The 23,940-nt window shown below is 45.0% G+C and overlaps 1 protein-coding gene across 3 annotated transcripts in view; it reads right to left on the reverse strand.

Annotated features, from left to right (window-relative positions):
* LONRF3 (LON peptidase N-terminal domain and ring finger 3) overlaps window positions 1–23,665 on the reverse strand; it is a 40,039-nt gene extending 16,374 nt beyond the window's left edge. Inside the window, exons 1-6 of one of the 3 annotated variants that reach the window (XM_053374170.1) lie at window positions 23,071–23,665; window positions 15,313–15,431; window positions 13,884–14,006; window positions 9,735–9,890; window positions 6,275–6,371; window positions 2,729–2,819 (exon numbers count right to left, since the gene is read on the reverse strand). In XM_053374170.1, the coding sequence (XP_053230145.1) occupies window positions 2,729–2,819; window positions 6,275–6,371; window positions 9,735–9,890; window positions 13,884–14,006; window positions 15,313–15,431; window positions 23,071–23,578 (1,094 nt within the window). In that variant the 5' untranslated portion in view covers window positions 23,579–23,665. Of the gene's footprint in view, window positions 1–2,728; window positions 2,820–6,148; window positions 6,372–9,734; window positions 9,891–13,883; window positions 14,007–15,312; window positions 15,432–23,070 lie in introns of all 3 variants that reach the window. The other 2 variants (XM_053374169.1, XM_053374171.1) reach the window with 2 other exon arrangements.
* Between the last annotated feature and the right edge of the window lie 275 nt (window positions 23,666–23,940).

Here is a 23,940-nt window from a genome sequence, read left to right on the forward strand (position 1 = left end):
ATAGTGGAGAAGATGATCTGTATAGGGTTTCCTTGTTACGTGTGTGCATATGTGTAACTATGAAATCATATAAGTAGATATCTATTTTGTGTGTCTAGGGCCCCACATGCACTATACAGTTAAAAGCAATATCATGGAGAGCCCTGGAAACAGCAGTTTGTGAAGGAGCTGAGAGTTGCTAGGAGGCCTCTATTCCCTTCACAGAGCTACAATCCCCAGAGTGGTTTAACAACCAATCCTTCTTCCCAGGGCACTGTGAAAACTGTAGCTCTGAAAGGGAAATAGGGGTCTCTCAACAATTCTCAGCACCTTTTACAAACTACAGTCTCAGGCTGCTTTGGGGAAAGCCATGACTCAGCTGAGAGCTGTTATAGATTGGGGGCCTGAAATGTTAATACGGTGGTGGTGGCTGAAAGTTTTAATATTTGGGGTGGGCCTGAAAGTCCTCTCCTCCAGCAACTTGTCACTTCCAGCAGAGCAGCCAAAATTACAGTGGACGCTCGGGTTGCGAACGTGATCCGTGCGGGATGCAAGTTTGCAACCCGCAGCAGCGCGTCTGCGCACGTGCGGGTTGCGATTTGGCGCTTCTGCGCATGAGCAAAAGCGATTTAGCACTTCTGCGCATGTGCGACCACCAAAACCCGGAAGTAACCCGTTCTGGTACTTCCGGATTTCGGAGGTCCATAACCTGAAAAAACGCAACCTGAAGCATCTGTAGCCCGAGGTACGACTGTATTCTATTAGCTCACCTGGAACAAGGCTGAGGATTCAAGTACCTGAGTTCAAAGCAGTTCAGGGTACGAGTCTGAATGTGTTTTATGGAGAAGGATCAGGGGAGAGGATTAAAAAGCAGCCTCGGAGAAATTCTGTCCGATTACCTAGGTGTGCTGCAGGTGTTTATGCAGGTTTCTTGGTCTGTCCCTGACTCACTCCCTGGATGTAGGTCAACTACATTACTTAGTTGGGCGGGCAAACTGGGTTAATAACAGCTTGGGCCAGTTGGAGATGAGATCACTGGGTTACTGGTTCATGGAAATACAGTATGCAGATTTCGTTGAATTTCCTTATGGGCAATTATGACAAGCTCTACAAGTTAAAGTAAAAAGACTCAGACCCATGCCAAATCAGTTGCATGGATTTCCAGCAATTCAGGCAACCTATCACCTGCCTAGCAACCTGAACAATTCTTTCTAGGTGTTCATGCTTGCATTCCTTTTCATTCCCTCTCCTGAAGAACTTGAATTCCACCCTCCAGCTTTCAGGGTGATGTTGGCACCACCATCAACCATGGTTAGCATTAAGCAGGTTCCGGAATTGGTTTCAAGTGGGTTTCTATTCCTAAGTTAACACTGCACCTTGGTTTGCATCTGTCACAAAGGACAGATCTCCTGCTTCCACCATTTCTCTAAGCCGGTCTGTCACCTATTTCCTGCCAGTTCTGTTCACATGCAAAAGGGTACTTGGGTTTCCCATATGGGAGGTGTGACATATCTGACAAACTGACTGTGGCTGTCACTGGTCAGAAAGAGCGATGGGTTGTTCCCTCCAAGGAGAGGAGAGAAAGCCTTTAAAAGCTGAGCTGCAGCTATGGTCCCTCTTACCATTAGGGATCCAGGCTGGATCTGACCATCCTTGCTGCCTACTTGTAAGTAGACCAAAAATACTGTCCTGTGGCTTAAAGGCTAGGATTAGTCCAGATATACAGCCAAAGCACTTTTATTTATTTTGCATTCTGTTTGACCTGTTGCCTGCTTTCCCTCACCATTTATTTCTTCTTTTTTTAAAAAAAATAATTTTTATTAAAGATTTTCTTGGTTTAAAAATTATGTACATTGTCTCTTTCTTCAAGACTCATTTATTTCTGATAAAGTTTCATAATCCGACTGTTGATACGTGTGTGGTTGCCAGTCCCAGCACTCTAGTATCCCTAGAAGCTTGGAATCCAGTTACTGAAAGGTTAGGCTCAGAGTCATAAGAGATCAGAATATTCTTCCACCCCTGGAAGAGACTTGGGGGAGCATGGTCTGCCTTTATGCTCTGAATAAACTATAATGGAGCTGTCTGGGAAATGCAAGGTGAGTTTGTCTTGGAGTTCCTGGGCTTTGAGAAATTGAGGGGGTCTACCAGGGAAATGAGCAAGCTGCTTTGATCTCAGGAGTGAGATAAGGCTGGAAACCAGCCCTGTTTTCCCCAAGCAAGTTGTGAGTCAGTTAGGCTGATGAGTGGAAGGTCCACTGGTTTGGACCCTATTTAAAAAGTACAGGCATCCCCCCACTTACATGGGGGTTACGTTCTGGGCCCCTGCGTGCCTAAGTGGAATTGTGTAAAGTAGGGAACACCCTCTAAAAAGCCTCTAAAAGCCTATTTTCCCCTGCTCTCCAGCTCTCTCCCCCCCAGTCTCTTTCCAATCCACACCAAAATATCTGGAGGACACATGGAAAAGCAGCTGCTGCTGCTGTGCAACCCTGCACATCAGCTGTTAGGCAGGGAGGCTGGGCAGCCTAAACAGAGCCCTGCTGTGCCTCTGGTCTCTTTGGGGTTTCCTCCACCCTCCTCTGCAGACTCTGGGGAGAGTCTTCTCATGAGCCACAAGAAATCTCTGGCCCTCCAGAAGTTGCTGAATGCCAGCTCCCATCAGCCCCAGCAAGCATGGAGTTGTAGTCAATCAACATCTGCAGACTGAAAAGTTCCCTGCACCTATTTTAGACAAGAAGATAGTAATGGTTACCTCATGCACAACGAACACTCCATATCTGATGGTTCCACAAATCCAAACAGAGAACTCTTCCCAGCACCGGATCCTTTCCCCTTACTTGCATCTGTTAAAAATGGGAGTGGGGGGGGCGGGACAAAGAAGGAGAAAAACCAAACACACACATTACAGAACTGGAAGGAGCATATATTGGAGTTAAAAGTGTGCACTTGGCCACAGATGTGTAAACGCCAAACAATCGAAATTGGTGACTTAACAATCATCTCTCCCACAAGAACCCACCATTTGCACCTCACATTTTTGGGCATCACAATCGTGTCTGCAGGTTCAAAGGTCTAACATTCGTAAGTGCTTAATACAAAAGTTTTATAGTTTAGAGAAAAGTGTTGTCACTCACTCCACACCATTGTGTTTAGGGGGGCATTTAATCCACATGTACTTTATGCAGAACATAAAGGTAGAGGTAAAGGGACCCCTGACCATTAGGTCCAGTCGTGGCCGACTCTGGGGTTGCGGCACTCATCTCGCTTTATTGGCCAAGGGAGCCAGCATACAGCTTCCAGGTCATGTGGCCAGCATGACTAAGCCGCTTCTGGCGAACCAGAGCAGCGCATGGAAACGCCGTTTACCTTCCCACCAGAGCGGTGCCTATTTATCTAATTGCACTTTGACGTGCTTTCGAACTGCTAGGTTGGCAGGAGCAGGGACCAAGCAACGGGAGCTCACCCCATTGCAGGGATTCAAACCACCAACCTTCTGATCAGCAAGTCCTAGGCTCTGTGGTTTAACCCACAGCGCCACCCGCGTCCCTATGCAGAACATACAGTGGTAAAATTCTGGATGGTGCCACTTCAGAGAGCAGGGATTTGTTGTATTTTAGAATCCTCCAGCCCCATGGCAATTTTTTTAAAAAAATAATGAACAAGACTTTCCTACATGTAGTTTCTCTCGCTTTCTGATGGGCTAATTTTTTACACATAGAGGGTGGTGGGTTTTTTCATGCGAAGATGTAGTGAACCCTGGCATATGCAATGTGAAGTAGTACAATCTACCACCTCTTTCTGCACATCATGTAGCCTGGCTACAAGTAACATTTCCAAAAAGGTACATATTCAGATTTTACAACTGAATTTAAATTTAGGCTCTTCCCTCTATTTGAAGACATCCTGATTTGTATCAAATGCTAGTCCTACTTAGAGTAGACCTACTGAAAGTAATGAACATCACTAATGCAGGTCCATTAATTTCATTTTTTAAAATAGATTTTATTGATACATCAGAACAACAACAACAAAACAGAAAAAACAAATGTTTTGTTTTATACATTTTAGCTATTTTTGAAGGTGTTAGATACCACCTATAGAACATATTATCAGGGACGCAGGTGGCGCTGTGGGTTAAACCACAGAGCCTAGGACTTGCCGATCAGAAGGTCAGTGGTTCAAATCCCTGCGACAGGGTGAGCTCCCGTTGTTCGGTCCCGGCTCCTGCCAACCTAGCAGTTCAAAAGCACGTCAATGTGCGAGTAGATAAATAAGTACCACTCTGGCAGGAAGGTAAACGGCGTTTCCATGCGCTGCTCTGGTTCGCCAGAAGTGGCTTAGTCATGCTGGCCACATGACCCAGAAGCTGTATGCCGGCTCCCTCGGCCAATAAAGCGAGATGAGTGCTGCAACCCCAGAGTTGGCCACGACTGGACCTAATGGTCGGGGGTCCCTTTACCTTTACTTTATAGAACATAATGATTTCATTTCCCCTTAATGCCTTGCGAGTAAAACTTTGTTGGATACAGCCACCCTCTGTTTGAAAGGTTCTCAGGTCCAAGCCCAATTTAAATAAAGAAACTTCAGAAGGGATGAGGGTCCAGAAATGGCCTATCAGCAGTCAGCATCTGGATGGAAGACTAAGCAGGTACTCAGGTGACCTCCTCAGGTGACCTCCTCAGTTTTCCCACACTATGGTGAGGTGTACTCTATTGCTATTTAAATTAAAGTAACATTTAAAAAATGCATCTAGCCATATAAATTATAAAGTGCAAACTTCTCAAAAATTATAAGCCATCCTTTTTTTTGGCATTGCCACTTTAAAGGTATAATAATAATAATAATAATAATAATAATAATAATAATAATAATTTATTATTTGTACCCCGCCCATCTGGCTGGGTTTCCCCAGCCACTCTGGGCGGCTTCCATAGAAACCAAAGATACAATAAAATATCACAGATTAAAAACTTCCCTGAACAGGTGTCTTCTGAATGTCAGGTAGTTATTTATCGCTTTGACATCTGATGGGAGGGCGTTCCACAGGGTGGGTGCCACTACCGATAAGGCCCTCTGCCTGGTTCCCTGTAGCTTTGCTTCTTGCAATGAGGGAACTGCCAGAAGGCCCTCGGCGCTGGACCTCAGCGTCCGGGCAGAACGATGGGGGTGGAGACGCTCCTTCAGGTATACTGGACCGAGGCCATTTAGGGCTTTAAAGGTCAACACCAGCACTTTGAATTGTGCTCGGAAACGTACTGGGAGCCAATGTAGGTCTTTCAAGATCGGTGTTATGTGGTCTCAGTGGCCGCCCCCAGTCACCAGTCTAGCTGCCGCATTCTGGATTAGTTGTAGTTTCTGAGTCACCTTCAAAGGTAGCCCCACGTAGAGCACATTGCAGTAGTCCAAGCGGGAGATAACTAGAGCATGCACCACTCTGGCGAGACAGTCTGCGGGCAGGTAGGGTCTCAGCCTGCGTACCAGGTGGAGTTGGTAGACAGCTGCCCTGGATACAGAATTGACCTGCGCCTCCATGGACAGCTGTGAGTCCAAAATGACTCACAGGCTGCGCACCTGGTCCTTCAGGGGCACAGTTACCCTATTCAGGACCAGGGAGTCCTCCACACGAGCCCGCCCCCTGCCCCCCAAAAACAGTACTTCTGTCTTGTCAGGATTCAACTTCAATCCATTAACCGCCATCCATCCTCCAACCGCCTCCAGGCATTCACACAGGACCTTCACTGCCTTCACTGGTTCTGATACCAGTACCCCTGCCCGCACGGGCCAGTCATGACCGACTCTGGGGTTGCGCGCTCATCTAGCTCAAGAGGCCGGGGGCCAGCACTGTCCGAAGACACTTCCGGGTCACGTGGCCAGCGTGACTAAGCTGCATCTGGCGAGCCAGCACCAGCGCAACACACGGAAATGCCATATACCTTCCCGCTAGAAAGCGGTCCCTATTTATCTACTTGCACTTAGGGGTGCTTTCAAACTGCTAGGTAGGCAGGAGCTGGGACTGAACGACGGGAGCTCACCCCGCCGCGGCGATTCGAACCGCCAACCTTTCGATCGGCAGGTCCTAGGCTCTGTGGTTTAACCCACAGCGCCACCCGCGTCCCCGACTTTACTTCAGTGCTAAAATAGATTCTTTTTTTCTTTTTTAAAGAAAGCTTACCCCTTTTCATAATTTTGCTAGGTGGGTCAGTGTTTGGGGCCTCATCAGAACAGTATTTTCTCTTTAGAAGACTGCACTGATCAGATATAAGGGTGTCTGATTCAGTCGCTGAAGAGGCATGACTACCTTTCTTGCTCTCTGCCACTGGGGTGGACTTTTCTAAGCCACTGCGGTCAGCTGCTTTCTGATCTTCACGGCGAGCAGCACACATTTCCATATTTTCCTGTGCAAAGAAAAAGGTTATTCTTTAGAACTACTGATCCCCAGAGATGATGTTCTTCACAAGACCTTCACAGATATCCTCAAAGCGCACCTGCACAGAACATGGAACACCTCTGTTAACAACCTTTTTTATCTTGCATTCCTGACAAACTACACTTCCCAGGATTCTTTGGGATAAGCTGTGATTGGTTAAAGCAGTATGATACTGATTTAAATGTAGAATGCAGATGAGGCCCAAGAAATAACAAAGAACAGGGTTCTATCAGAGAAGAGAGCAGGCTTCCTTCAACTCCCTGCTCACCACGGGCAGCAGGAAGATATTTTAACTCCCATTCTCATGGTGTTTCTCCCATATAGTGGTTTTTAAAATTTTCTTCCTGTTTGCATGTTTCCAAGAGAAATTATCACTATGTGTTGGGTAGCTGATAAACAAATACAGTAGTAGTTTGGAAATATTGAAAGGAAAATGAAAAGGTGAATAAATAAAATAAATCTGCTTCAGGGTGGTATCATTTCAGCCTACAAGTGAAGGCTCACATTATTCCCCCCCCCCAAACATACCCTGCATGTAGAAAAGTAAGATGTCAGGGAGAAGGTTTCAAACTTTGCTTTCTGCCCAACAAGCTGGTTCGCAACATGCAGGTATATTATTAGCAGTATTATGTTAATTAAAAAATTAAAAAATATCAGTAGTTGTAGTAGTATGAAGTGGTATGGCTTTGAAAAAGATTGACTACTTCATTCAATTGATTTGTGAAAATTGAGGCTACTTCTTATGGGAGTTAATAACATTCAAAATAGAAAATAAGCTATTGTTGAGGTTAAGCTTTAAAAGGCCTGGTTACCAGAGCCGGTCAAGATTTAACCTTAGCAGTCATAAGCCAAGGCTTGCCACTGGGGCAAACTATTATCTGAGTTTTTTCAAGAGGCCTTCCAGGCAGGGTACAGCTCATGCTTCTACATAAAAATCTGGAGTTTGTATATGACTAAGTTATAGTAGACCTTTAGTTAGTCCTGTCTATTAATGGTCCCTATATTAGTCAGGCCCATTAACTTTAATGTGTCTGCTGGGAGTGGGACTACTATTGGTGGGATAGCTCAGTTGGCAGAGTTTGAGACTCTTATTCTAAGGGCTGTGGATTCAAGCCCCACGTTGAGTGAAAGATCACTGCATTGCAGGGGGGTTGGACAATATGACCCTCGTGGTCCCTTCCAACGCTACGATTCTGTGATTCTAGGTGAGACTCACAACAAAATGGTGCCATGCAGAATGTTCCTGCTCAGGGTTCCTGCCAGCCAGTCACACCTTTCCCCAAGACAATCCGTTCCAATCTAATCCCCTCTCTGCAGTTTTCCATCTAACCCACCAACCTGAACACTTTTCCGGGTCCACTTAGCATGCTCAGCCTTCACTAAGATGCTTTTTGGGAGTCTCTTCTCCACCTTTGGTTTTTTTTGTACTTCGGCGAACATTGCAATTCCCCCAAGCTTGTCCACATTGCCCTCTTGGCATGGATACTAGACACAGCCATTTGGACTGTGCAAGGACCAGCATTTGGAGAATGAGTTTGCTATGTAGGATGCTTTGGCAATGAGGCTGTGTTTTAGGAACCTCTTCCCCGCACCATGATGAAAGAGCAACTCTGCCCCAAAGCTAACTTGGCCGGTTTCAGAGATGGCCACCAGAGACAAAACTGGTCCAATACATTTTTGGCAACTGAGGCAGACCCCAGAATGGCAGCCCCTGCCCTCCAGGGAAGAAGGCGTCAGCAAAGACCTACATCAGGAACAAGCTGGGGGAGAAAGATCGATATTGGGATCTGCTGCCTGAGGCAGTCACCTCACCTTGCCTCATGGGTGGGCCAGCCCTGATCAGAGGTGACTACCAGAGAATGGGGAAGAGGTGGGGGTCCCTATGTTTCCAAGGAACAATGCTTAATGCTGGAAGGGAGACTCCATAAATTAAACTGCCTCTCAACTCAAGACCTAAAATGCAATTCAGTGCTTCAAAGCAATCAAATCACCCTGCAGAAAAAGCTACACATCCCCTAAAATCAGGCTTAAGGTTGCTGTCATCCCCAATTCTAAATAGAACTTCTGCAACATCTTGCCTGTACAGCATCTTGCTCACAATTTGTCGTGAGGCAACTGAAGCAGGATGAGCAACAAATGACTTCAATAGAAAAACAATCCTGCTGCAAAAGTAACAGAGACAGACTTGGGTAATCTTTTGTAATATGACGCCCTGTGCGTGGCCAAAATTTTGCACCCCCAAATGGATCTTCTCAATTATGGATCTTCTTAATTTTGCACCCCCTCAGTGCACTTTTTTGTGGTGGGGAGGGACTGACTGCACAGCACTGAAAGTACAGATAATACACTGGGTGCAACACTAAGCAGTAAAACAGTTTAAGGGTTGCATTCCCTGCCAGGGCCACAGCCAGAAGTGGGTGGAGTAATGAATGTAAACCTTTATGCAATAGGCTAGCTTCTATACCCACCCACCCACTCACCCCTCTCTCAGTCCTCCATCCAGACAAGCAAGAGGCATAATCAGAGTTCAATAACACGTTCCAGCTAGGCAAAAACACTCAAGGAAGGTTTGAAGCAGGGCTGGTGAGCGGTGTGGCCTAGGCAGAGTACCAAGGGCCAGACAGAGAAGGCAAATACAATGGCTGTTCTATCTCACCAGCTCAAAGACACAAGATCAGTTCTTTGCAGCCCAGTAAATCCATACAAAGCCTATTCTGAAATCATAGATCACACTTTCTGGTCAAGGTCTTGAAAGGAGAACTTATAAAAAAATAAAAAACATTGCCCACATGTCCAGCTTTGACATTTCCCAGAAGCACCTGGCTGTGGCGGGACTTGGGTACTATGACACCCCTCATTGATCTTACTGCCTTCCCAAGGCAGGTAATGAGCCCCCCCCCCCCCGCATTAGGAAGGAGGCACAAGGATTTTGACAGGGTCCTAGAGCCCTCCCCCTCCTTACAAAGCTGGGAAAGCACAAACCAGGCTTTGGGAAGGAGGCGGGAGGCCTAGGACCATTTGGGTCTGATCTATCAGCCAGACTCTTAAGTTGTAAGAAATAAGACCCAGTTTAATGAGTCTTCAATCCCAACCTTTCTGCCAAGCTTTTCCCTAATGACTGGCTGCAATTCTCAGAGAACCCCATGAGCATCTTGTTAATAAAACTAGAACCCCCATGTGCCTTGCTAATAAAATCTCAGGGTGGTCAGCAGCATGCACTCATGCATCAGGCCAATGACCCTACACACTCACCCAGCAGCAAACTGCGCAACCACCTCCCCTCCACAACCAAATATTAACATACAAGGACAGTATCACAGACAAGTGTTACCTTGATCAAACTTTGTAGGCAATGGATGGTGCCTTCAGATGGTGCTGAACTTAAAAGGTTCCCTTTTAATTTAGGGTGGCGGGATACCAGCTGCAGGATATCAGGCATGCGTTCCTGAGCATCCCTCGGGACACGCGAAATTAAATTAAGTAGAAGCTATGATATAAAACAAACACACACACACACACTTCATTACTTAATTTGAACACATAACGTCTTGCGTTCAATTCCTGGCATTTCCACTTCTGAGGACTAGGCCACATCCACACTATAAATTTAATGCACATTTGATTTAACACACATTTAAAGCACATGGCTTGCCCTAAGAAATCCAGGGAACAGTAGTTTCCCCCTCACAGAGCTACGATTCCCAGCACCCTTAACAAACTGCAGTTCCTATAATTCTTGAGCATGAAATATGCTTTAAATGTATGAAGCGGATATGGCAGCAGGTGATGGAAAAGCTCTACAGGGGCTCCAGAGAGCCATTGCCAGTCATGGCCATCAATACAAGGCTATCTGGGACAAGGATCTTATTTAGTGTAAGCTAGCAACAGATGTTGAGGCTTGGGGTATTCAGGAGAGAAGTGCTCTTTAAGCTTCCCTGCAGAACAGTTAAGCTATGAAAAGCACACACACAAAAGGCTGCTGCAATGCAAACTCATCTTGTCAGTGCCAACAGGTTGATAGTCATACATTTCCTGTTTAATAGACAGACTCCTAGCAAAACAAAACAAAACAATTTTCAGTCATCTGGGTTTGACCACAGGGCAGGGCAGATTTGACTTGTGTTCTACCCACACCATTAAAAATTTAAACACCTGCATCCTACCTGTCTTTCAAAGGGAAGAGGCGAGCATATCTGGGGTTATCCTACTTTTATCTACACAACCACATTGTGGGGTGGGTTAAGCTAGAACACATTCCTTGTCTCTTGGGATAAGCATTAGAACATAGTTCAAAGCTACACGAAGTGGGCAGGAATCTAAACCCAAGGTTCAACAGGATGGGCCAAGCCTGTGCATCCCATCTCTGAATGAAATCCAACAGAGGTAAGCATCAAGTTTAATCCTCTGCACCAAAGCAAGATTTGCTGTGTGCTTTTACATTCCAAAATGGGATCATCATACATTCAGAGAGAGAGGGAGCCAACAGATTCACAAAGATGTGAAAACCACTGGTTAAGTGCCAGCATCAAAAGAATGCTGATTCATCTGAAAACTATTAACTGCAAGCTATCTCAGCATAAAAATAAAATCAGAGGCTGGAAAATTCTGCTGCTTTATTTTCTGGGCTCCTAAAATAATCCAAGGCTTGCTTCTGTTGCCTTTTTGGCAGCTACCAGAAGCCATCCCCTCTTTCAATAAGACTTTTAAGTAGGGAGCTTTCAAAGTCTACACCTGTAATGGAATTCTTTTAAATATATTTTATTGCATGTACATTTGCTGCCCTGGGCTCCTTTGGATAATAATCATTAGCCCCTTCCCTCTCCAGTCAAAAGGATCAGGTAGCAACAGGAAGATTCCTTTGCCCAAAGAGCAGCTGCCGGTCTGCATAGACAACGTTGGGCTAGATCAGGGTTTCCCAAACTTGGGTCTCCAGCTGTTTTTGGACTACAACCCCCATCATCCCTTGCTAACAAAGCCAGTGATCAGGGATGATGGGAATTGTAGTCCAAAAACAACAGCTGAAGACCCAAGTTTGGGAAACGCTGGGCTAGACAGACAAATACTCTGATCTGGTATGAGGTTGCTTCCTATGTTTTTGTTTCTTAGAGGCAATCCCTTTTTTCTGCCCTCTACATCAGGGATAGGGAGCCCAGTGTCCTCCAGAGGTTGTAAGGACTACAACTCCCATCAACCTTGACCACTAGCCAAGCTAGAGCCCAGCAACATCTGGAGGGCCATTTATCCCCTACCTGCAGTTTTGCATTCTCATCTCATGAGACTAAGAAGCTAACGCTAACCATTGGCATCAATATTGCGTTGCATGGGCCCAGTGCAGTTTGCTGCAACCCTCCTAGCTTGAATTGCACAGTGGAAGACTCATGCACACTGTGTGATGTGACCAAGTCACAGGACAGTACGGGTTTCTCTTGGCTGAGATGTCTCCCAACTCCTTTCCCCTATATTCCTGAACAAACAGCATTTGTGAAACCCGGAGGCAATATTCTGAATTGAGCAAGGGCTAGAGGGCCAGAAACTTATTTGCTTCCATATTACCTAAGACCCAAGCCAAAGGGCTCTTTAACCTCCTCCCCACACTTTATTTCAGGGCTGGGGAACCTGTGCCCCTCCAGATGCCTCTCCCCAGCCAGCACGGCCAATGGCCATGGTTGATGGGAGTCTGACCATATCATAGGCTCCCCACTCCTACCTCCCCCAACCCTACCTCCCCTACCTGCAGCTCATTTTTCTGAATGCCAATTGCTCAAGATACTCAAATCCTGCCAGAGCCTCTAGTTATTTACACTGGAGAAGGAGGTGACTTAAAGAGCCCTTGCGAGCAAAGGTATATACTTTAATAAACAGGCATTGAATCTGGAACAGAGACTTTTCCCAGTCTCCACTCTGGAATTCCAAGGTAGAAGGGAGGTCAGGTTGCTTCCCTGAACTTTATCATGCTCACTGAACACAACCCACTTCTTAGGCTGATGGCAATTATAAACTAAGCAACCAGCTAGGATGAGCTCAGCTTCATGGGTTCAGTCTGAGCGCTTCTGAAATAAGAGTGTCACAACTGCCCAAACAGCCTTAGTGAAGAATCAGACAAGTTCACTGTGCTGTGCTCTGAGGACAGTCATCCAATTCACCCAAAGGCTACTTTTATCATTAAATGCAGCCTCCTTCACACAATGCACTGTCACCAATGCAACTTTGGAAAATGAACGTTATCAGTTCATTGCAGCGTTGTGCTGAGGAACAGCACTGAAATGAGACACACCAGTACAAAAACAGCACATGGCACAATGACAGCACATAAGGCAATGGTTTGTCAGGGAGGCAGGGGGAAAGGGACATGCCAAGATACAAAAGTTGGCATATATTTACGGTATATATATATATATATACATACAATATATATATATGTATGTATTTCACCTTACCAAGAAAAGGAAGTTAATTTTAAAACCAGTTGCAAAATTGCTCCAGGGGCTGCCAAGAAGAAAAGAAGAAGTGGCGGGTTGGTGACATCAGAGTCACTAGCCAACTGGCAGCCTTCCTCCCCACAGCCAGCTTTCCCCAGTTCAGCCTGAATCACGCCAAAAACCTTGTGCAACTGGTTTTTCAAAGTTCATCCCAGGGAGGAAAACTGTGTGCATTTGATGGCACCAACATCACCATAATTAAGCTATCTCTATCCCTTTTTAAATCTTACAACATAATGACATGACTTGGCTTAGAGGTTTAATATGACAGCTGACAAAAAGTGGACTAAAAATCATGATTATGACTGTTTTTTATTTATGCAATGCCATTAGGGAGATGGATGCAGAGGGCAGACACGGGAACAATATGCAATTACTTTAGAAACCCATGGGCAATAGACGTGAGGCATGAGAACTATGGGGTTATGCTAAGTACTTCTAAGGGAAAGGTAGGTTTTGAAGAAGGAGCTGATGGGGGAAAGGTGGAGTCATGTAGGGCAACCAGGATACAGTTACAAGTAAGGGGAACTCGCAAAGGGAGAAAGTCACAAGATCCATGCCAACTTCACCACCAATCCCTGAAGCAGTTTTTAAAAATATTATTGATGAAGTGGTGGGGATCAAAGTTGAAGTGAACACCCTACATTTAAAAAAGTGAGCATGGTGCAAAAGGGGCAAGACCGATGGCTGAACAAACATCTGATTTGCTATTTTGCCTGTCTGTCATGTGCACTGTGAAGGACTCAGTGTGACCTCTGCATCACAGCACCACCGATGTGCTTGGCAGCTTCATATGGCAACAAGATGGTGACAGTTCCCTGCTCCAAAATAACTTACATAAGGTTCACCCAGACAATACAATAGTGGAGAGCATAATGAAGCACAACCACATCCCATAAACTGATAAACTGGTAAGCTACAGGTTGGCTTCTTTTTTAAAATAGGAGATGGTGCTACGGTTAAAGATGTGGACATCAGATAAAAAGATACATAGGACTCACCCTTTGAGCTTCTGATCTGGCCATTTTGTTCCCAGAATCCAAGGCAAGGGAGAATAAAAAGGCCTGAAAAGCTTCTTCTGTTTTCCCAAGTTTAACAAGGGCTTGTCCCTTCCGTAAGTGACCCTGCAAGAAGGAAGGGAGTCATCACTGCCTTTTCCTAGGCTCACCTAACAACTTAAACATATGCAGTAAAAACACAGGAAATTGCCTTGTATAGAGTCAGACCATTGTTTAGTTCATCAAGTTTAGTATTGTTTACATGGACTGGCAAGGGCTCTCCAGAGTTCCAGAGAGGGAGTCTCTCTTGGCCGTACCTGGAGACTCTGGGAATTGAACTTGGAACCTTCTGCATGTGAAGCAAATTCTCTGCCACCCAGCTACAGCCCTTCCTGTGCTTCTGGGGATACAGCAGAGAAGACCTATAGTTTGTGCACCAGCATCTTGAAGGCGGCAAGTGCACCAGCCCTGTTATACCGCAAAAGCCGATAAACTTTTTCTTACTGAGGGCCGCATTCCTTCTGAGAAGTTTCTGGAGGCCACATGACAGTGGTGGGCAAGGCCAGAGGCAAAATCATGCATACACAAAGCATTATCAGAGATCAAGGAGAAATTTCAGCCAAGCAAAACCACTCAAGGAGGGTGAGGGCTGGGAAGAGGAGGTGTAGCCTATGGAGAATCCTGACAGACGGACAAAGATATCTAATGAGCTGCATTTGCCCATGAGCCTCAGATTCCTCACCGCTGCCATACTAGGTCATCTGTAGTGAGCAAAATTACCTCCAAGTGGCTAGGCAAGGAAGAATATTTTGTAAATGTAGCTGATAACTTGACTTTTTCTTTCAGGCCACCAATTTGCCAGAAACTACCAAAACGTTGGGGGACGCGGGTGGCGCTGTGGGTTAAACCACAGAGCCTAGGACTTGCCGATCAGAAGGTCAGCGGTTCAAATCCCCGTGACGGGGTGAGCTCCCGTTGCTCGGTCCCACCAAGCAGTTCGAAAGCACGTCAAGCGGGAAGGTAAACGGCGTTTCCGTGCGCTGCTCTGGTTCACCAGAAGTGGCTTAGTCATGCTGGCCACATGACCCGGAAGCTGTACACCGGCTCCCTCGGCTCCAATAAAGCGAGATGAGTGCTGCAACCCCAGAGTTGGTCACGACTGGACCTAATGGTCAGGGGTCCCTTTACCTTTACCAAAACGTTTGTGGACTAGTAACTTGCGTGGAGTTATTTGCAAGCTCAGGCCTCCTTTATATCTCAGAAGTTACCACTGCATATTTCCCATCACAAATTTAACTGCCCACAATCTGCTGGCCTGTTTGAGGAATTGCCAATTGGCCAAAAATCAGAGACATTTATTTCCACTGTGACACGGACAGTGATGATTTGCTCAGTTAAATAAAAAAGATGTGAATCTGAAACCAGCACTCACCTTTATCCACGTTGGCTGGAGATTACAGGCCATTTCTGCATCTTTCAGAGCTTCTTCCCAACTGTTCAAAAGTGAGTGAACCTGGGACCGGTTGCTATATGTCAAATGATCACTGGGCTCTGGAAGTAATGGAAACATTGACTCAGTACAACTATTAACAAGAACTATAGGCACTTCTGATGTATACAGTATCCTTCATAATCACTTCGTCTCCGGTACGTCTCGGAAACATCCATTATTTAAGTTTTAAATTAACTGGAGCTCTCAGGAACTGGTGTTATAAGAGCCATCATGTTTGTCTTACACAAGCTCTTCAGGAGTTTCATAAACACAGGTGATGACAAAGCTATAAGATCACACAGTTTCTATAAATCAATGGGGAGGAAATGAAGGTTCTGTTATTTCTACAAAAGGGTGGATCAAAAAAGGCTACCTTAGCAGACAGTGACGTTTAAAACATGAATTTCCTGATTTTTAAAATAGTGTTTTTCATAGTGTGTTCTATGCAATATAAACTTTACATAAGGGTGACAGGAACCAGTGCTCCCCTCCCTCTGTTTGCAATGTTCAGAGGCAGGTGCTGCTGCTAATGCAGTTGAAACAGCAGCATCCACATAAAATGTAGAATCATAGAGTTGTTTTATTATTATTATTATTTATGCTTTTCAGGTTTATACATCTCACTAATTTTACAATCATTTTAACATTTCAAAACTTGACTTCCTTCCCCCTTTCTGCAGTTCCTTAAATTTATTTTTTTTTTATAATAAATGTTTATTAAGATTTTACAAAACATAGAAATCATAAAAAAATCACATAAATCAAACAATCACATATATCAAAACAGAAAGCAAAAAACAGAAAATACATACTTAATAAAGAAAAGAAAAAAGAAAAAGAAAAAAGAAAAATCCACTTTTAAGTTTCAAGGTTCTATATCCCTCTTTCCTGACCTCCTCACATCTCCCTTTTTTGTGTTCCTCTTTATTCCGTCAAGTTCAGCAAATTCTAACCCTCTTTCAAACCTCATTCATGATTATATGTTTCCACTTATTATGTCTCTAGTTTCCCTTATCTTGGTCCTTTACTCCACCTTATATACTTTGACATAATATTTATTCTAGTCATACCCCCCTTCTCTTTTTTAAGATTCTTCTTTTCATAGCTCTTTTAACCATATCCCAAATGCCATGTTACCTTCACATCCCACATCATTTTAACACTCAAACATTTTACAATATTTTTGTAGATAGTCCTTGAACTTTTTCCAATCCTCTTCCATCAATTCTTCTCCCTGGTCACGGATTCTGCCGGTCATTTCTGCCATCTCCATATAGTCAATCACTTGCATCTGCTACTCTTCCACGGTGGGTAAATCTTGTGTCTTCCAATACTTAGCGAGAAGTATTCTTGCTGCTGTTGTTGCGTACATAAAACATGTTCTGTCTTTCTTTGGCACCAATTGGCCGACTATGCCCAAAAGGAAGGCCTCTGGTTTCTTAGGAAAGGTAAATTTAAATACCTTCTTCAGTTCATTATATATCATTTCCCAGTAAGCCTTAACCTTTGGGCACGTCCACCAAAGATGAAAGAATGTTCCCTCAGCTTCTTTACATTTCCAGCACTTGTTGTCAGGCAGATGATAAATTTTTGCAAGCTTAACTGGGGTCATGTACCACCTGTAAATCATTTTCATAATATTCTCCTTTAAGGCATTACATGCCGTAAACTTCATACCTGTGGTCCACAACTGCTCCCAGTCAGCAAACATAATGTCCTATGTCCTGTGCCCATTTAATCATCGCTGATTTGACCGTTTCATCCTGTGTATTCCATTTTAACAGCAAGTTATACATTCTTGACAATGTCTTAGTTTTTGGTTCTAGCAATTCTATTTCCAATTTTGATTTCTCCACCTGGAAGCCAATTTTTTTATCCAAATTATAGGCCTCTCTTATTTGATAATAATGAAGCCAATCTCGCACTTTATCTTTTAATTTCTCAAAGCTCTGCAATTTCAATTTGTCACCTTCTTGCTCCAAAATTTCCCAATATTTTGGCCATTTGGCATCCATATTGAGCTTTTTCTGAGACTTAGCTTCCATTGGCGACAGCCACCTTGGGGTTTTACTTTCCAACAAGTCTTTATATCTTATCCAGACATTGAACAATGCTTTCCTGACAATATGGTTTTTAAATACTTTATGTGCTTTAACCTTGTCGTACCACAAATATGCATGCCACCCAAAAACATTATTAAAACCTTCTAAATCCAATATGTCTGTGTTCTCAAGAAGCAGCCAGTCTTTCAGCCAGCAGAAAGCTGCTGATTCATAGTACAATTTAAAGTCTGGCAGGGCAAATCCACCTCTTTCCTTTACATCAGTTAGAATTTTAAACTTTATTCTAGGCTTCTTGCCCTGCCAGACAAATCTAGAAATATCTCTCTGCCACTTCTTGAAACAATCCATCTTGTCCAAAATTTGCAATGATTGAAACAAAAATAACATTTTTGGCAAAACATTCATCTTTATAGCTGCAATTCGACCCAACAAGGAAAGCTTCAAATTAGACCAAATTTCTAAATCTTTTTTAACTTCTGACCAACATTTCTCATAGTTATCTTTAAATAAATTCAAATTTTTCGCAGTCATATTAATCCCTAGGTACCTTAAATTTATTTTTAATATCTTCCACATATCCAAATTAACATAATTTGCTCATTTATTCATCTACTTTAAATATGTATTCTTATGAAACTGCAGGTTATTACAATAATCCTGCCAACGTTCTTTATCTGTTTGCAATTTATTTGTAAATATTTAATGAACCATTTGCATTCTTTTATAAAAAGTTTGTTATCTTGATTTCTTATTCTTCCGGTAAATTTCACCATTTCTGCATACGCCATACGTTTCTGTATCCATTCTTCCTTTGCTGGGACTTCTGCATCTTTCCATTTTGAGGGCGAGTAACATTCTTGTCACTGTAGTAGCATACATGAATAAGAAAACCCAGAAGCTTTTCTTTTGGGAATTATAGGGAAAGAACTACTTAAACTGCATAGAATTGTAGAGTTGGAAGGGACACCAAGGGTCATCTAGTCCAACCCCCTGCAATGAAGGCAGTTGCCTAATAGGTACATCTAGGCTACTGGTTCTTTTAGCTCAACGTTGACTATGCTAATCAGGGCCAGATTTAGGTTTTATGAGGCCTAAGCATGGGTGGCGCTGTGGTCTAAACCACAGAGCCTAGGGCTTGCCGATCAGAAGGGCAGCGGTTCGAATCCCTGCGACAGGGTGAGCTCCTGTTGCTTGGTCCCTGCTCCTGCCAACCTAGCAGTTTGAAAGCACATCAAAGTGCAAGTAGATAAATAGGTACCACTCTAGCGGGAAGGTAAATGGCGTTTCCATGCGCTGCTCTGGTTTCGTCAGAAGTGGCTTAGTCATGCTGGCCACATGACATGGAAGAACTGTCTGTGGACAAACATCAGCTCCCTCGTCCAGTAATAATAATAATAATAATAATAATAATAATAATAATAATAATAATAAATTTTTATTTATACCCCACCCTCCCCAGCTAAGACCGGGCTCAGGGCGGCTAACAACCAATAATAAAAACAAGTTGATTAAAATACAATTTAAAAGATTAAGATACAACATTAAAACAATTCAGGAGCAATCTCTTCATAGGAGAAAGGAAAAAGAAAGAGGGGGAGGGACTCAAACTGATTCTGAGCCAAAGGCCAGGTGGAACAACTCTGTCTTACAGGCCCTGCGGAAAGAGATCAGATCCCGAGGGCCCTGGTTTCAAGAGACAGAGCATTCCACCAGGCCGGGGCCAGTGTTGAGAAGGCCCTGGCTCTGGTTGAGGCTAATCTAACTTCCTTAGGGCCCGGGACCTCTAGGGTGTTGCTATATGTGGACCTTAAGGTCCTCCGTGGGGCATACCAGGAGAGGCGGTCCCGTAGGTATGAGGGTCCTAGGCCGTGAAGGGCTTTAAAAGTCAAAACCAGCACCTTAAATCTTACCCTGTACTCTACCAGGAGCCAATGCAGCTGGAAAAGCACTGGGTGAATATGCTCCCATGGCAGAGACCCCGTGAGGAGCCTCGCTGCAGCATTCTGCACCTGCTGGAGTTTCTGGGACAGCTTCAAGGGCAGCCCCACGTAGAGCGAATTACAGTAGTCAAGCCTGGAGATGACCATCGCATGGATCACTGTGGCCAGGTCGGGGCGGGAAAGGTAAGGGACCAACTGCTTGATGCGGCGAAGGTGGAAAAATGTCGCCTTGGCTGTTGTAACCTGCGCCTCCATGGAAAGGGAGGCGTCAAGGATTACACCCAAACTCTTAACAGAAGCATCTGTAACCTGAAGCGTCTGTAACCCGAGGTACCTCTGTACATCATAGGAGCCTACACAACCCAAAACACTGTTGTTGTATGTAGGTTTTATTTTATTTGTTTTTTAATCTTATATTTTGGAAATGTACATCCAGGTTTTTTTCCTTTAAATTTTTTTGGGGGCGCCCAAGTGAGTGGGGTCCTAAACTATAGCTTGTTTAGCTTATACGTAAATCCATCACTGAGCTGATTGACAATGTCTCACCGGAGTGTCAGGCAGGGTTCTCTCCCCGCCATACTCAGAGATGCCAAGGATTGAACCCAGGACCTTCCGCACACAAAGCAGATGCTCTAACATCTTCCTTAAAAAAGAAACCAGTTTTGAAAGGATGAGGGAGACCAATTAGTGGACACAGGAAGTTGTTGTACACCAGGTCAGATTACAGTGGTACCTCGGGTTACATACGCTTCAGGTTACATACGCTTCAGGTTACATACGCTCCAGGTTACAGACTCCGCTAACCCAGAAATAGTACCTCAGGTTAAGAACTTTGCTTCAGGATGAAAACAGAAATCATGCGGCAGTGGCGCAGCGGAAGCAGGAGGCCCCATTAGCTAAAGTGGTGCTTCAGGTTAAGAACAGTTTCAGGTTAAGAAGGGACCTCTGAAACAAATTAAGTACATAACCAGAGGCCCAACGTACTGAGCTAAAACACTCATGTCAAATGCACGGTCAAATTATGACTGTATGATATTATGGCTGTATGATATTGTGATGATATCTAATGCTGTATTGTTTTTAATATTCAGTTGGAAGCCGCCCAGAGTGGCTGAGGAAACCCAGCCAGATGGGCGGGGTATAAATAATAAAATTATGATTATGATTATGATTTATGGCTGTATGAACGATTGCTTGATATTATGGTTACATGGTATGGCTGCATGATTTGATGATTTGATTATATGATATTATGATTTTCACTACAGATGATGCTCTAAGGGTCAACATTTTTTTTCTCTAAACACAACAAAAACTTCATGGCATCCCAAGAGTTTTCCTTTCATCTTTAAAAGGTGCCACAAAGAACCTCTGATCTCTCTCCTTTTTTTTTTTTTTTTTTTTGGCTGCAAAATACTTAACACAGCTACCACTCTGGAAGTTATGCAAGTTTTCCAAAAGAAAAAAGATTTTAAAAAAAGCCAGCAGGATTCATGTGTCAAGCCTCTTGCTACAGAAAAGGTAATATCAAGATTCTTTATGGAAAAGCTTCCACAATTTCTGACACACTGACACTGACCCCCTCGATTTGGCACAATCAATGCTTTCTTAAAAAGGCATTTCACTCAATTCAACAGTGTCTATTAATCCTAGCTTGCATGCTGCTTTAAAGAGAAATGCGTGGGGCGGCGGCGGCGGTGCGCGCGCGGGGGGGGGGGATCCTTTGCAGACAAAAAGCCACTGTTCACATCTAGAAATAAAATCTAATTCCAGTGAGCAAGAGACCACAGCAGTGAGTCATTGGCAATTTAACTAAATATGATCAGCCCGCTAGTGGGATGCTTTGGAAAACGCGACCTGTGCTTCGTTACACAACCATTCCATAGGAAGGGGGCAGGGAATTAAGACCGGGCTACTAAGCTTATGCAACATACTGTTCTCCTGACCTACTTTCACTTCGGACGGAATCGACAAGACTTTGGTGAGGATGCAAAGGTGAGGGTTTGCCTGATGGACAAGACACAGCCAGGGTTCATTGCTCTTTCCGTTCCTGGGCTAGATGCTAGTTAGGGGTTGTTGCTAATCGTGTGCGTGGTCCAGGGACTTACGTGATCTTCTGTCATTTCCTCTACTTTTAAAAAAGCTTTTAAAAAAAAAACAAACGACGACGACAACAACAACAACCACAACAACAACTTTGTTTATAGGGCAGCTCAGCATGCTGCAAAGCGCCGTGCAGCTTACAGATCGATATTTGTAGCTGTACATATAAATCAGCATATGTACATTTTAGTCACGCCGAACCTTTTAAAGACCTTGCAGGCTACACCCCTCGGAGGGGGGTGGGTACTTAGATCTCCTTATACAGTGGTACCTCGGGTTAAGTACTTAATTCGTTCCGGAGGTCCCTTCTTAACCTGAAACTGTTCTTAACCTGAAGCACCACTTTAGCTAATGGGGCCTCCTGCTGCCACTGTGCCGCCACTGCACGATTTCTGTTATCATCCTGAAGCAAAGTTCTTAACCCGAGGTACTATTTCTGGGTTAGCGGAGTCTGTAACCTGAAGCGTATGTAACCCGAGGTACCACTGTATTTCGTGGCCGGCAGTATAAGCTGGCCAAGATATTCAGGTTGAAACCCATCACATTACAGTAACTGATACCGTCAGCATCCCAGAGGAAACACACCTGTCCTTCTTTTAATACACTTTGGCTTTATACAAAGATGAGAGGCGGCCAGAAGCATAGTGGTGATAAGACTACCTTGAAGGTATGAATTAGTGTTACTAAGCTGTAATTTATCATGTTTGTATTTACCTTCTATTCCATCCTGCCAACAGGCAAGAAGACCTTTCTTACATGGCAGGTGTAGATGTGGGGTACATTGGTTGTATGAATGCGCACTCTCACCAGGTACCACACTATGCACAAGCAGTTACACTGATCTGCCCTGGATAACATACACGGCAAACAGAGCCCTTGTTTAGGCACTCACAATAGTGACCCAACACCAATACTAAATCTGTCAAAACAAGCTGCGATTGGAGTACAATAAACTCAGATTCATAACAATCGGTGCACATCTTCTGTATAAGGTTGCTGGCTTCTTCTTTTTTACTGATCTGCTGCTATACCTTTACACCCATCCACCCACACCCCAGCAGCAGCTCTACATATTGCCAAGAGCTGTACCAGTTGAATTTCTGCCTGTCAGGATACAACACAGGGCCGGAGAGCAGGGCCAGTTTAACAAATAACAGCAGCTGGCCACCTCACGTCCCTCAGAAAAGTTTAAGAAGTTGCAAGGAGAACGGGAAACGTCAAAGGAGTGACAAGGAGCTGGTTCACACGTGCGTATTTATTTCTAGGAAACGGAAACTTCCTGTGGTAGCTTGCACATGTGCACGAGTCACCAGATAGATAAAAACACGGAGAAAAGTTTCAACCCCACCCCCCTACCCCGCCAGGAATACCACTTTCCCCCATCAAAGCGAAGAAACTCACACGCTCATTTGCGACTCAGCAAGAAAGCAAGGGAATAACGCGTTCTACGCTCACGCGTGAACAAGCTAGCAGAAATACAACCCCACAGGTCCCTGGTTAAGCGAGAGGAAGAGAGAGAAAAGAAAAGAAAAGGTGGCGCTGAGTAATCCACTGCCCACCTCACCTACGGAGCGCATCGCAAGGTAATTTACCTAATCGGATTGCTTCGTTGTACTTCTGAAGGGCAGCCTGCAAATTCTTCTCCTTATATAAGAGATTCCCTTCACACCGGAGCTGCGACGCCTTCACTCTTTCAGGAAAGCATTTGGCCAACAGGTTGCTGAGGACGACATTTATCCGGAGCCGGGGCAGAGCGCCCTTGCTCCCTGGACAGATGCTGCATCCTGCCGCCTGGCCCCTTTCCTTCTCCAGGCACTTTTTGCAGAAAGTGTGGCCGCAGAGCAACGAGACAGGCTCGTAGAGGAAGCCTTGGCATTTGTGGCAGCCGAAGACCTCCCATTCACGTACCGGCGCCGAGCTGCTTTTCAATCGGATGCTGCGCGCCATGCAATCCACCAGCTCGCCCATTTGCTCCGCGCGCAGCAGCCGAGTGTTGCCCGACGCCAGCTGACAGAGCCGAAGGACTTCGGGGAGCTGCCCGCTCTGCGCCAGCCACCGTTCTGCCCTCTGGAGCATCCCCTGCCACTCGGGCGGGCGCATCGTGGTCTCTGGCGGCCGCGAGGACGCAGAGAGGGCGACGGAAGCCGAGGGAGAAGAGCGCTCTGAACCGCGCGCCTGGGGAGCCTCGGCAGCTGGTAGCTTTTGCTCCTCCTGCCGCTGCGGGGAGCCCATGACTGGGCTTGAGCGGAGGCGGTGGGTGGCTTCTGCTCGGGAGGGCTGGCACGCTGCTCAAGTGGCGCCGCGGAGCGCGACAAGCTGGAGGAGGCAGAGGCAGCGTCTACACCGCGCTGTTGCTGCTGCCCGTCTGTTTCTGTGGAAGCGCCAGCCCCTCCATTCTGCCGGCTTCCCTCCCCAGACACGCCCCTCATGAAAATACCTCATCTATGCAAATGACTTATGTA

Source organism: Podarcis raffonei, chromosome Z (assembly GCF_027172205.1).
Source record: "Podarcis raffonei isolate rPodRaf1 chromosome Z, rPodRaf1.pri, whole genome shotgun sequence".
Classification (NCBI taxonomy): Eukaryota; Metazoa; Chordata; class Lepidosauria; order Squamata; family Lacertidae; genus Podarcis; species Podarcis raffonei.